Below are 13,596 nucleotides of genomic sequence, written 5' to 3'. Positions count from 1 at the left end.
TGTCATTCAGGCCTAATAGTTTGATTTTGGTCTTATGGGATTAGAGAGTATTTTTCCTCCTGCTGTCAGTCCTTCAAGAAGAATGCAGGTGTGTGAACAGGTATGTCTCTCTATTTCTTGCCACAATTCTCTGATGTCTACAGAGAGTTCCTTGGACTTCAAGGATTGGTTTCTTACTCTCCCATGAATTGTGAAGCTTGTGACCTTACATTTGTGAAAAAGTTAATACAACCCCTGGAAAGTTATGTTTTCTTTTTATATGTATTTGGACAAATGGATATTTGAGCTAAATTCCAACCAGATTAATTGGTAAAAGTAACCCAATTTAACAAATCATAAAAAAAAAAAAAGAAAACTCCTAGCTCAAGGGCATAAGTGATCTTTCTTCTGAGAGTCTCAAATATGCCTTTTGATCTTGGCACATGTTAACACACAACCATATGGTAAGACCAAACCAGACCTAGTTTCTAATGTTTATGGAAGGCCGGGACCTCGAAAAGTTACACTCTAATCTACCCCTTTTGGTTTTATGTGATGGTAAAAATAGAGGTGTACTAACTTTTTCCACATAAACCAGAAGCATTTCTCTTAATTTCCATTGCATAATTAAACATTCTGTATTATTGGCTTACCTTTATCAATGAATGTGATTGTAATTTAGCTAAAATATCCAAGTGTCCTAAAAAAAAGTCAACTTTCCAAGGGTTGTACTTTTTCACAACTGCAGTGTCTTTATTAATCCCATTGAATCAGTTGAATTTCCCCACATGTGGACTCTAATCAAGTTCTTGAGGTATCCAACGAACACAGGATGCCTCTGAACTCACTTCGGAGTGTCATGGCAAAGGATTTCAATATTTATGTCAATTAGAGATTTCCATTTTTCATTTTCAATTAATTGGCACACTTTTTTTTATTTTATTGCTTTTTCTTTGACATTGAGGTATTGTGTGTAGATTGATGGCAAAATAAATGTATTTAATCAATTATAGATTGGGTCTATAACATAGGAAACATAGGAGGTCTAACTACATTCTGTAGGCACTGTATTTGTTTCACACCAGATGAAAAGGATAGCAAAACGTCTGTAGTGAAGTTAGGGGTGAGTCCCAGAATACTGGTGCCGACCCCCCCTCTTCACCCCACCCTCACTAACAGCCAGAAGAATCATATGCCTGTTCACAAGGACAGCCGGAGGAGAAACCAATCTCGCCGTACTCTTAAGTCAGCCACTAGGTAGGTATCCCAGAGGTTAGAGGCAGACCATTACCCAAAACGTTGTTTGTTGAAATCCCTGGCAGGGCGATGAGAATGTGATTGTATTGTTTTTATTATTTTATGCTCAACTTTATTTGGAATATAACTAAACAATTTCTATTGTTTTTGTGTCCTACTCTCTGAAAAAGGGTGATTAGCACCATAGACTGCATGGACTATTTTAGGACCCCCAGAAGAAGTAAAATGGTGGCTGAGCTGGCATATCCAATGAAGAGCAACAACTGCCTGTCTAGTAAGCCTCCAAGGCCCTCTGCAGCCACCCCAAACACATCCCTGGCAGCTTCTGAGATCACTGAGAATATGATGTATAACCTTGAAGGGGATTCTCCAGACCTCTTATCGCTCAGCAGCCCCATAACCCCTTCCCCCAGTCAGCAGATGGAACAGGACCCTACTTTTCCAAGTATCCAGGCCTAATATAAAATCATTTTACATCTAGGCCTACATTGTTTGGTCTCTAGTTCATGATTTAGTATGGTTAGCTGATACCTATTCGTACCCTTTAGCAATAATACATATTAAACTACACAGAATCTACCATTTGAGGTGTTAGCAAAGATAGAGGAATCTGAACGTTTGTTACCAGTAATTGCACTTAATCATACCTTGCTGCCCATCGCTGTACTTGTACTGTATTGTGCAAGGAAAAATCTTGACGTCATTAGTTTCTAGCAAATCACAAACGCCGTACAACAATTCGAAGTGTCGTAAACATTCCATAGAAATCATAGCGCTTAATGATCTGAGAAGTACACTTTCTGTACGCTCTCTTGAAATTGCTGGACGGTACAAGATCAAATGTAATGTGAAATAGTATAATTATTTGTTGATAAGTTTATTTATAGTACACGGTTTGGTTAATGAGCGTCGGTTACAAAAACTCAGAGAAGCCCTCATCACCACCGGGAAATTCATCACTTTCATCTTCCTGCTGGCTCAATGGATGGAATGTGCTGTAAGAGTAGGCATTTCTGGTCTGAAAGAGGATTACATTGAACTGGCAGTATTACACAGAACACTGTTTTGTCATAGTACAAATGCATATTTTGAAGTTGTGCATTGGATGTGCATCATACTTTGCTGTTGTTCACTAACGTCATTATCTTCTCCGAAATCACACTTAGAATAACTATGGTAGCTTGTTAGCATTAGCACAGCTAACCGAGCCTGTTTAGCGCGTTCACCCAGTGCAATGATGGACTACACACACACATCTGTTAAGCTAGCTTTATTGAATGTCGGATACGATGGATAATATAAAACTCTACTTTTTCGAGTAGGTGTATTTTGGGGGCATTATTTGTATATCTTTAGATACGCAAGGTGGCATTGTTGGTTAACAATGGCGGCATGTTGTATTTATCATAACGTTATTAGTACTGGACCTAGAACTAACGTAACGCTTTTAGAGGACGGCAACGCGCTAATCCTTGATGTTTTAACTAGTTGCTGTCTGTGTGAGTTAGGTGGTTGACTAGCGAGATAGGTCCAGATTCCCAAAACGGAGAGAAATCAAAAAAATTATAGCCACATCATCGTGTTTCGTTTAAATCATGAACAATTGCGAATACCAGCAAATCGACCCGCAGGCACTTTCAACGCCCATACCAACCCCGACCCTACCGCAGCCAACCGTTGTTGTGGAGAAGGAGAAAAGGGAGAAGGCACGGAAAAAATGGGAAGTTTTTCCGGGCAAGAATCGCTTCTACTGCGACGGACGGATCATCGTGGCTGGACAAAGTGGTGTCCTTCCACTCACCATCGGCCTCATTCTAGTAACCACAGGACTGTTCTTTGTTTTCGAGTAAGCACTGCTCCTCTTGATTTGCATTGCATTGACAATAAGTCATGTTTTCTTTATCCAAAAAATTCCAATGGTCACAAATATAGAGTGATAATTTTAATTCAATATACAATTTCACAGTTAACCCAAATTGCGAGATTGACATGTGCGTTGTGCAATTAATCATATTGAGGATGCAATATTTTAACTCTTTAATCTCCGGTGTTACTTGCACACGTCAAGCCCTGCCCACTGATACAGGGTGTTTTGCGTGCTGTTCTGTTCTATTTGTTCAAATGCATTCATTAAGGATTCTGCTTGCCACTTTTCAATAAGTAATTATATTGCTGATTCCAACAGTTCACCAAAGGTCATGATTTTGTTGGAAATGTTGGATATCTTAGCACGTGAGAAAAAAGTATACAGATGTATTAACTTCCTAATCTAAGTGGCTTTGGATATGAGCATCTGCTTAAAGACTAAGATGTAACTTTTATTAAGTGTCTTGCTGAAATGTTACATTGGCTTGGACTAAGCTACAAGGTGATTTTAAAAGATGGAAAGTTGTTTATAACCCAGTTCTTTGGTGGCTGAATGATTAAAGTGACACATTTCTGGGAATTGCTAGCCATCTCACAATTTTATCACCATTGTTTCACCCGGTGTCATACAACTTCTAACTGATCCGAGTTGAAGATCGCAATGAGCCTTTGCCACAGGCATCCATGCCTAGCCATTGTTCTTATTTGCACACTGTTCTTTCACCCAGGAAGTTATGTAGGTTAACTCGTATGACTGCACACTCACTCATCAGCCTCCTGAGGAACATGCTAGAGTGATGAGACCAGGAAATCCCTGCTGGTTATGCCTCACCCGCTCCCTGGGGAAGGCTGGCAAATTTTCCTCACCCGTGGTTTTACCACGCCCTTGTCAGCTGGAGTTAGTCAGACCGAGCCATAAGAACTAGCTTTGATTAGTGTTGATAACATACACTGTGGGCTAAAATGAAATGGTCTCTCTATTTAAAAATATAGGATAAACTATACGTTTACTTATTGGAGTTTTGAAAAGGTACTGAAAAGTAGCACCAAGTGGTATGCGATGTTGTCAAGTATATGATATTGTATTTTTCTTCCAGTCACTAATCATCAGTGAAATAAGCTGTTTAAAATGCATTTTGAGGTTGTTATAAATGGACCAGTCTCGCGGGTCCCTGACCAGTCTCTCAGTCCCTGCCTCTGAGACGCATCCCCACAGCATGATACTGCCACCCCTGTCCTTCATGGTATGGATGGTGTTCTCAGGATGATGGGTAGTGTTATGCTCGCGCCAAACATTGCGCTTAAAACCTGTATTTTGGTGTCATCAGACAATAGAATCTTCTTCCACTTGCTCTCAGACACTCCATCATTCTTTCTGGCAAACTCTAGCTGGTATTTCATGTGAGTTTGTTGCCAGTGTCCCACGAAGGCCACTTTTGTTAAATACCCGGGATAGTGTTGCAGTTTGCAAATTGTCTCCCAGCTCAGCTGTGGAAGACTAACTCTTTTTGAGTTGACATAGGCCGCTTGGTGGCGTCCCTGCCAAGTGCCCTTCTCACATGGATTAGTGTTTGAGGATGGCGTGTTGTAGATTCACAGTTGTACCATATCCTCGGTCCTCATAGTAATATACTTTATTGTGCTCTGGGGATATTCAATGCCTTAAATGTTTTATACTGGCGCTTTCGAAGAACCTTTATCTGGATTTGCTTTGAATGTTTCTTTGTCTTCATTATGTTTATGTTAGGGATAGTACTGACCTGCTTTTAGTCCTCCCACACACATGATTTAACCTGAAATTGTATGAAGCACCTTAATTGTACACAGTTGGTCTCTATTCAAATAGGCTAATTATGTGACATGTAGGCCTAAATTTAAAAATAAATGGCGCTGCTGCTTGAGTTGTATCATAGCAAAAGGGGTGAATACTTTCTTTTTTTTATATTTGTAATTGATTTAGAGCAATTTGCTTTTTATTTGACTCTGGACTTTATTGTTTCTCAGGGGCAAACACTGCTGTGTTGAATCCGTTGTGGCCCGCGCCACCCCAAAGCGAGTAGTTGTCCTTCCAATCTTGTTCTTTTTAAAATGTGGAGTAAACTTGTTTTCAGCTTTTTCATTTTCATGTCGGTCACTATTTTGTCGTAATTTTCCCTTGTCCGTCTGCATCAGACATATGGTGAGCGAAATGTTTGGAACATTAATTTGTAATAAAATGCGGCAGTGAGTTCAATTCTGCCTGTTGCTATTCCGCCAGTGTTCAATGCAGTTTATAGGTGTCAATAAAAAATTATATTAAATGTGACATTCATACAAGCCTGACGATCAAATTATCCTCAAGAAGTAGCGTGAAATGCACTCATAAGCAGCTTGTGAATGTACTAGCCGGAAGAGGTTTCTGCAACCTATTAGCCTTTTGAACTGCCTGTGTAAACGTGTGCTTGTTGTCCTCTTTGTCCTGTTCTCACAGCTGTCCCTTCCTGGTAAAGCACCTGACTGTGTTCATTCCTGCCATTGGAGGAGTGCTGTTTGTGTTCGTGGTCATCTCTCTCCTTCAGACCAGCTTCACTGACCCTGGCATCTTGCCCCGGGCCACGCCGGACGAGGCCGCCGATATTGAACGGCAGATTGGTAAGGGCAACATATGCAGCAATCGCAACGCAATGAGTCGCTGCTGGTGGTTGGTGGCGCTGCTTGTGTGTGGTATTTGTGCATGTGTGTGCATTGGGGGTCATCCCCCAGGGCTAGTTGCATCTACCACTGCTGTTTAATTGTGTGGAAGTAATATTCTGGCCTGATTACAGTGGGATGCTGCCGATATGTCTCTCTCACAAGCACACATTGTGTGGTCTCTCTCTTCCTCTCTTTCTCTTCCTTTCTCTCTTTCTCTTCCTCTCTTTCTCTCTTTCTCTTCCTTTCTCTCCGGTTCTTTGTGGAGTGGGAACTTCCATTTCAAAGAGGGAGAGAGCACAGAGTTGAATGTGTAGTCAGTGATGTCATGGCCTTGTGGTACGTCTCCATTAGCTTGACTGAGCTTAATTTTCTATAAACATTTTGCAACGTTTTACGTCGCTGCGTTTGAGTTCCAGAAAGTTCTTATCAAGATGTTTGTATTCAGTTCTGAATAGCTGCCTAATATTCCACTATCTATCAAATATTGGGACTCAGAGTTGCTCTCTTGGGAGTACTTAACACTGTGAATGAGCTCATGTTGTGGAGTGACTGACAAAGACCACCAAAGGAAGCTGTGAAACTTTCTGCTATGATGTGACTGCCAGGCACACAGAACGCTTTCCTACATTACACAGAGCCTGTGTTGATTGACTTCCTCCAGATTGACTCGGTTTTAATGTATACCACTCTGCCAGCCATTTAACATAACAGCGCTCTACAGCCTGGATCAAAAGCTGGATTGTTGGGTGTTCTGCCAGCCCAGAGCTATTAGAAGCTGCATGTAGTCATGTCTGGGTTTAGTGTTATATTTACACACACACCTTGTGTAGTAACAGTTTGGGGTCATTTCCATTTATATTGAAACATTAGTGCCCTTCCTAAATTATTTTCAATTGGTTTGGTTCACTTTCTGAAGTGAGACTTTAGCATTCATCTTGGCTAGCTTACTGTAGCTTGTCTGCATCTTTGAGAAATGCGATTGTCTTAAAGGGGCAGCATCCTGTTTTGAGATGTAGTCTGTTGCTAAATTATATTACATAGCTTGCATTGTATCATAATAACCAAACATGGCCTATAAATACTACAGCATACAAACCTATATTGGCCCTGGATGACACCGTTATTTTTTAAATACTGTGTGTTTTTGGCTGGGGGGTAGTCTCTTCTGTTTGCATTTATAGAAGTGTGCTTTTAAGACACAGTACTGCTTTTTTTCCTCCAGTCTATAGCCGTAATGGTTATTGCAAAACTGGGTAAAAGGTTGGAGAAATGGGAGTCTTACTCAGGTATTTGATCATTGCTTTCATTTTCTATTTACCAATTTAATAGAAAGCTTGGCAGCTAAGACGTTTGGATAAGCTAGCTACATTAACTTGATTTATATTCTGGATTGCCTTCTTGGTATAAGTTATGAGGGTGGGAGATGGGATGCCAATCTGAGCTAGCTGAAGCCAAATTTGAATTGTTCTTCAATTTAAAGACTTAAACTGGCAGACACTTAGTTAGGCACAACAGTAGGCGGTCAAAACAAGTCTCCCAATACCAGTTCCAAGTGATTTCTGGGGTCCCACTCCTGTAGGCACCACCATGAAATAATCTGCTCTTAAATGCTTAGCTCATTGACTTCCATTGAAATAAAATGAGGGTGCTGGACGTCTCTTCCCCTGTACCCTTCCTTAATGATGGAATCCCTGCTCCTCAGAAGGAATCACTCCCTAGGGATAATAGCAGGACCTTTAGCCTGGTCCTGGACATGTTTCGTTAACAATTTGGATGAACTATCGAGTAAAAAACAGGGTCGAAATCCTGTTTGGGCTGTAGTCTTTGCCCACTGGACAAAGTTGACCTTGACTGGTGATGTCTTTGCTACCTTTTACCCCTCTGTCCTCAGATAGCTCTGGCTCTTCTTCCTACCGACCCCCTCCCCGCACCAAGGAGGTGATGATCAACCAGCAGGTAGTGAAGCTGAAGTACTGCTTCACCTGCAAGATGTTCCGACCGCCGCGCACCTCCCACTGCTCCCTCTGTGACAACTGTGTGGGTACGGACTGGACACGGGAGGGCGTTGATAGGCTGAGTTATTTACACAATTTCAGTAATGGCCTGTAACAGTGTTTTTTTTGTTTATAGTTTATGTAGAGTTTATGTAAAGGATTTTTTAATGATGTTCCTTGCATGTTTCTGAGAAAAAAAATTATTGATTAAGAAATTGTTTCTTTAATATTTTGTGCAAAGATTTGTTTACATATTTGTAAGCGCTTTTTTTTGTGAAGATGTAAGGGAGTATATTTACATCCACTGTATCTCTTTCCTGCTTTCCACCAGAGAGATTTGACCACCATTGTCCCTGGGTGGGGAACTGTGTCGGGAAGAGGAACTATCGTTTCTTCTACACCTTCATCGTCTCTCTGTCCTTCCTTACAGCCTTCATTTTTGGCTGCGTGGCCACACATCTTGCACTGCGTACGTAGTCTACACTACAGACAGTTGGTAACTGCCCTGGCCACACATCTTGCACTGCGTACGTAGTCTACACTACAGACAGTTGGTAACTGCCCTGGCCACACATCTTGCACTGCGTACGTAGTCTACACTACAGACAGTTGGTAACTGCCCTGGCCACACATCTTGCACTGCGTCCGTAGTCTACACTACAGACAGTTGGTAACTGCCCTGGCCACACATCTTGCACTGCGTACGTAGTCTACACTACAGACAGTTGGTAACTGCCCTGGCCACACATCTTGCACTGCGTACGTAGTCTACACTACAGACAGTTGGTAACTGGCTTGGCTGGGGATTGTCTTCAGTAGTTCCTGGCCATCCTCCTGTCATGAAAGTCATGGTTTGGTGTTACTATCTTACATTTTCCATCCACAGGGGCTCAAGGAGGGAGAGGCCTGATGTTTGCTCTTCAAGAGAGTCCGGCAAGATATCCTTTTACCAAGGATCTGTGTCACTTACCTGATCCCCTTTATAACACCTGTGATGTTACAATACTAAATTGTCATTCACTAACAAGTTAGATTTTTTGGCAAACTGTCTTACTGTCCACACTGGTGATATGTTGATACTCAAACCACATTTGTTCTTCTTGACTTTTCCTGCACTGCTGTGGAGCTGGTGATTTGCTTCTTTTCAGTTTGGTCCATTTTGGGCCTCTCAGGCTTCCATACCTACCTGGTTGCTTCTAACCTGACCACAAATGAAGATGTGAGTAAATGCCAAATCGATGATTTGCCTGTCTTTTTTGAAATAGTGTTTTGTTAGTACAGATATTTTACATTTAAAATTGTTTTCGGGCTGCTCCCAGAAAAGTAGCCATGTAGCATAAAGGGATACTTTAATATTTTGAATTATTTAATGCTTAACTTAGTCAGATGAATTCAGTGATTTTGTTTGTCTGAAGTTTGATGAAAGTTGTAGGTAGCATTCAATTAGCTTAGCGCAATTTCAGTAAGTCTTTGGTGGATACTAATGAGCTCTTCACAACTGCTGACAATTAGTAATTTATAGTCTTACAAAGCTATACTCGTGTTTCATACATTTATACTGATAATTGTAAGGAATTAGATTCTTCTTCCATAGTATATCCTTGCTGCCAGCTACTGTGTGATGGCAACTGGTCATGAACTTCCCCGTTTACTTTTTCCTTGGAGTTCGCTTGCTAAGAGCACGGTTTTCGCAAAAGCAGCGTTGTGGATTTGAATGAATAAGTATGTAGATGGATTCACTCCCCACTGTATGCGGATCTGGACACTATGGAGTGTCAGCTAAATGAAATGTTCTGCTTGTGAACCCTTCCTGTAACTAGTGGTGTAGTTTAGTGAAGTACCTGGACAGCCTAGGAGTCAGCACGTTGTTGCTTTGCTCGCAGCTGTTGACTGAAGATTGAATGGAAAACGTAAATTTAGCAGAATCTGTTTATATGCACAATAACACTGAAGGCACTTACATTGTAATGTCAAATCATGTTCCCTTATTTTGTCAGGGATGCTACAAATGTCCTAAAACCATATCAAAATACAAAATGATCTCTCCGAAATCCATCTGGGAAAAGAATGACATATGTGATAACTATAAACCGGTTCTTATTACCGGAGGCCCGTATGCGTTAACCGGTTGTCATGTGCATGGTCTCTGACACATTATAACTGGACTAGGAAGAGGACCGTTGGTCAGTGTTGTGTTGCTCGTGTTCCCAGATCAAAGGCTCCTGGTCGGGGAAGAGTGGGGCTGAGGACACGGTGAACCCATACAGCTACAACACCATCATTACCAACTGCTGTTCTGTACTCTGTGGGCCCATGCCTCCCAGGTGAGTTTTGGATTGGGCTCCAGTCGGTCCGTTTTAGGATGGGATTTAAACCTCATTCAGTTGAAATGGCCCGCTTGCTTTCCGATGATTGGGGTACAATTTAGTTATTGAATTCGATTCGCGCCTTGAACTGATTCAACGGGAATACTCGATTAACCCCCGACCCCCTGAATCCAGACCCATCTGGCTAACATTTCCCCCCTGTGTCAGTTTGATTGACAGGCGGGGCTTTGTGCCGGTGGAAGCGTCGTCCCAGACTTCGGCCACGGAGATGGAGCTGCCCATGCTGCCTGTTAAGAAGGAGACGAATGTGGTAGGAGGGCCTGCGCTGTCCCAGCTGCCCCCCCATGCTTTTCAGGTTCTCCCTTCCCACGACGTACCTGCTCATCTCCACCCTAAATCCCATCAGCCAGACAGACAAATCCCGCTATTGTTGCCTGCTCCTGCCTTACTCAACCCTATTTTGATCCCTTATGATTTAACCCCACAAAACAGTATACAGTAGACTGTTTTGCTATTGGTCAGAATCCAGTACACAGCGCAGTATACTGGATTCCTGTTGGTCACAGTCCTCTACACAGAGCAGTGTACTGCATTAATGTTGATCAGGATCTGGTGTTGCGGACATTACAGCTGGTGAACATAGCAGAAACACCAAAGACACCAGACGTCTTACTGTTGCTGTGCCTTGTTGCTGTTGGCGCTGTCTGCCCACAGCCATACATTGTTCACAATGTAAGTAGTTCTCTTGAAAGAGGAAGTGAAACCTTCTGCTTTGTGACTCATTTGACCAAAGGTTAAAGTAGCTCAACTGTTAGTAGTCCAGCCCATCCTGTCTTAACATTACAGTTGAGCATGTTGCGGTTCAAGGTTTTCATAGACAGACCTTCAGTTCCTGTTGGTCCTTGTCAGTATGAAGTTGAGGAAAACCTGTTAATGAAACCTTGTTGCTTGGATTTTATTAAAAGATGTTTGTTTACAAAGTGCCAATGCCATTTAGCAGAGTCTTGACAGCAGTGGTCGTCCAAACCTTACACACACTGCCTCTCCCAAGGCATCCAGGTCCTCAGGTTTACACATAACCGATTGGTGCCAGTAGCCGAGTTCACCCTAACCTTGCCTTTTAGGATGTGACGGCTCTGTCCTGTCCTGAGACCATACTCCGTATCTGTTCAGAATGTATAATTTTGACAAACGCAGTTACTACTGCGGTTCTACCCGTTGCAAGCATTTCTGAATATGAAGCGTGTTTCTATGTCTGAATTGAATGTGGAAACCTCCCTTTAGTTTCCAGTCAGGCTGCTGAACGTGAGGTGGTGGATGTATTGCTGCCTATTGCACACACAGTATAATTATGGGTGTTTGCAGAATGTAAGAGAGCAGTTGTTTTTTTTTTATCGAGTTGTTTCCGGCGGTTGTCTCCGTGTTTTGTCTGTGTCTGACCAGACTTCCATTGGAGTTTGTTGTATCGTGTGTGTGTGTGTGTGTGTGTGTGTGTGTGTGTGTGTGTGTGTGTGTGTGTGTGTGTGTGTGTGTGTGTGTGTGTGTGTGTGTGTGTGTGTCTGTGTCTCTCTGTGTGTGTGTGTGTGTGTGTGTGTGTGTGTGTGTGTGTGTGTGTGTGTGTGTGTGTGTGTGTGTGTGTGTGTCTGTGTCTCTCTGTGTGTGTGTGTGTGTGTGTGTGTGTGTGTGTGTGTGTGTGTGTGTGTGTGTGTGTGTGTGTGTGTGTGACATAATGGTATGGTCAAGTTACAAAAACACCCAAGCCACGTTCTTACGCTTTTTATATTATCCTGTTTGTCTTTATTTTCAATGTGTTTATATGACATTTTGGAATATATTTTGTCTATCTGAAATGTACAGTGTTGCGTCTTCCATTTTAAAAAGAAAATAAATACAGTAAATAAATGAAAGTTGTTCTCAATAATTTCCTTTTTTTTGAATTTTTCTTTTACATCCTCCTTTGCCGATGGCGATAGTTACCGAGTGTATGTACTGTTAAGATGTGGCGTGATGTGAACCTTCGCTTTGTTGCCTCAGTCAATGTCTGATCTCTTTCCCTGTTCACTGTCAATGTCTTTGTGTCCCATTATTACCCCCCCCCCGCTAGGAGGACAACTGTGTGGACTTTGCTCTTTCCTGTGCTGGCTAATGAGCCAGGTTGGTGCAGACTGAGAGACAGACAGGGAGAGTGGGAGTGAGGGATAGAGGGCGAGGTTGGTGACATTACCCTGCGTAGTGATAGAAAGCAGTGCAGGGTGTTTGTCTGGCTGCTGTGTCTGTGTCCGTTCAGGAAGTCAACGCGTTCAGTTGACCGCTGAATAAAGGCCACCCCTGTCTGGCTGGCCCTCTACCTGGGTGTCTAGTCTCCTGGTGGCCTGGCTGTCTTCTCATGGTGCTCTCCCTGTAGCACTGCTGATTCATGTCATGTCAGGCTGGATCTCAGTGTACATGGAATCAGCCTTTCTTCATTTGGATTGTTTGCTTCTTGTGATTGAAAAGTATTTGTCCTCTATGATATCTTTTTTTAATGACGTGCATATTTTGACTGTAAATGTTGTCCGATCTTCAGCGCCGACTTTATGATAAGCGAAACAGTACATTTTGTTTCAGTGATGGCCTACTCATTGTTCAGACCTAGATCCCGTTGAATAGTGCGCCATGACCTAGAGAGAGCAATTCAAACCCAGTACGCCACAAACGTTGCTGTGCTGAAGCAGCTCTGCATGGAGAAGTGGGCCAAAATGGTGAATGTTAGAGATCAATCCACAACTAAAGTGTTTTTTTGCAGTAATTGCTGCCAAAGCTGGCATAACCAGTTCATTTATTCACTCGAGTTCCCTTTATTTAATATAAAGTTTTAGTTGAAGATCTGAAAAAATATGCGCCCCAAAAAAAAGAAGTCTGAAAGGGGGCAATGCTTTTGTATGGCAATGTTTATGCTTACAACAGACACTTGTCAAAACTGTCTGCTGTAAAAATCATTGATAGCTTATAGGAATGTGGTGTTCCCACCCTCCCCTTTTCTATTTTCTCTTTAAGAACTGAAGCTTACGTGGCTTGACAGAATTGTTCCACAGAGAAATTCCCAAAATGAAAACATGTCCCTCTGTCGCGGTAGTACCATATGTTATTTTAAAGTAATCACTGTGTATATTCACTGTGCACTCACCCCCCCCCCCCCTTACCCAGATCATAAGTAATTGATCTACACTCAGTATGCCAGAAGCTCCAGGACACCTGAAAGCCTTGAAATACTATTTTATTTTCACACGGCTCTTACACACAAAAAAGAAACTGCATGATCATAGTTTTCAGAGTTTTATTCTGACTTCGTAGTGGGAAATCAAATCTTTCACTGCACTGGGCTTTATACGTTCCCTTTCATGTTCGCCCGTCCTTTACATAACATCTTAAGATGCCTGTTGAAATACCTGCATGTCCACCCCGTACCTGTTAAGTGACTTAGCGTAGCGCTTGATGTGAAAACCACTCTGCCTCTGCAC

General features: G+C 42.2%; 1 protein-coding gene across 7 annotated transcripts in view; it reads left to right on the top strand.

Annotated features, from left to right (window-relative positions):
- Positions 1–1,990: 1,990 nt before the first annotated feature.
- Positions 1,991–13,596, top strand: part of zdhhc18b (zinc finger DHHC-type palmitoyltransferase 18b) — an 83,429-nt gene continuing 71,823 nt past the window's right edge. For 3 of the 7 annotated variants that reach the window (XM_034294741.1, XM_034294740.1, XM_034294738.1), the window contains exons 1-8: positions 1,991–3,082; positions 5,573–5,733; positions 7,667–7,816; positions 8,101–8,238; positions 8,656–8,707; positions 8,886–8,988; positions 9,981–10,093; positions 10,304–10,406. In XM_034294741.1, the coding sequence (XP_034150632.1) occupies positions 2,832–3,082; positions 5,573–5,733; positions 7,667–7,816; positions 8,101–8,238; positions 8,656–8,707; positions 8,886–8,988; positions 9,981–10,093; positions 10,304–10,406 (1,071 nt within the window). In that variant the 5' untranslated portion in view covers positions 1,991–2,831. Of the gene's footprint in view, positions 3,083–5,572; positions 5,734–7,666; positions 7,817–8,100; positions 8,239–8,655; positions 8,708–8,885; positions 8,989–9,980; positions 10,094–10,303; positions 10,452–13,132; positions 13,208–13,596 lie in introns of all 7 variants that reach the window. The other 4 variants (XR_004576261.1, XR_004576260.1, XM_034294739.1 and 1 more) reach the window with 4 other exon arrangements.

This window comes from Esox lucius, chromosome 10, assembly GCF_011004845.1.
Source record: "Esox lucius isolate fEsoLuc1 chromosome 10, fEsoLuc1.pri, whole genome shotgun sequence".
In the NCBI taxonomy this organism is placed as follows: domain Eukaryota; kingdom Metazoa; phylum Chordata; class Actinopteri; order Esociformes; family Esocidae; genus Esox; species Esox lucius.
The sequence above is the reverse complement of the archived record's forward strand: the minus strand, read 5'-3'. Positions and strand labels throughout refer to the sequence as shown.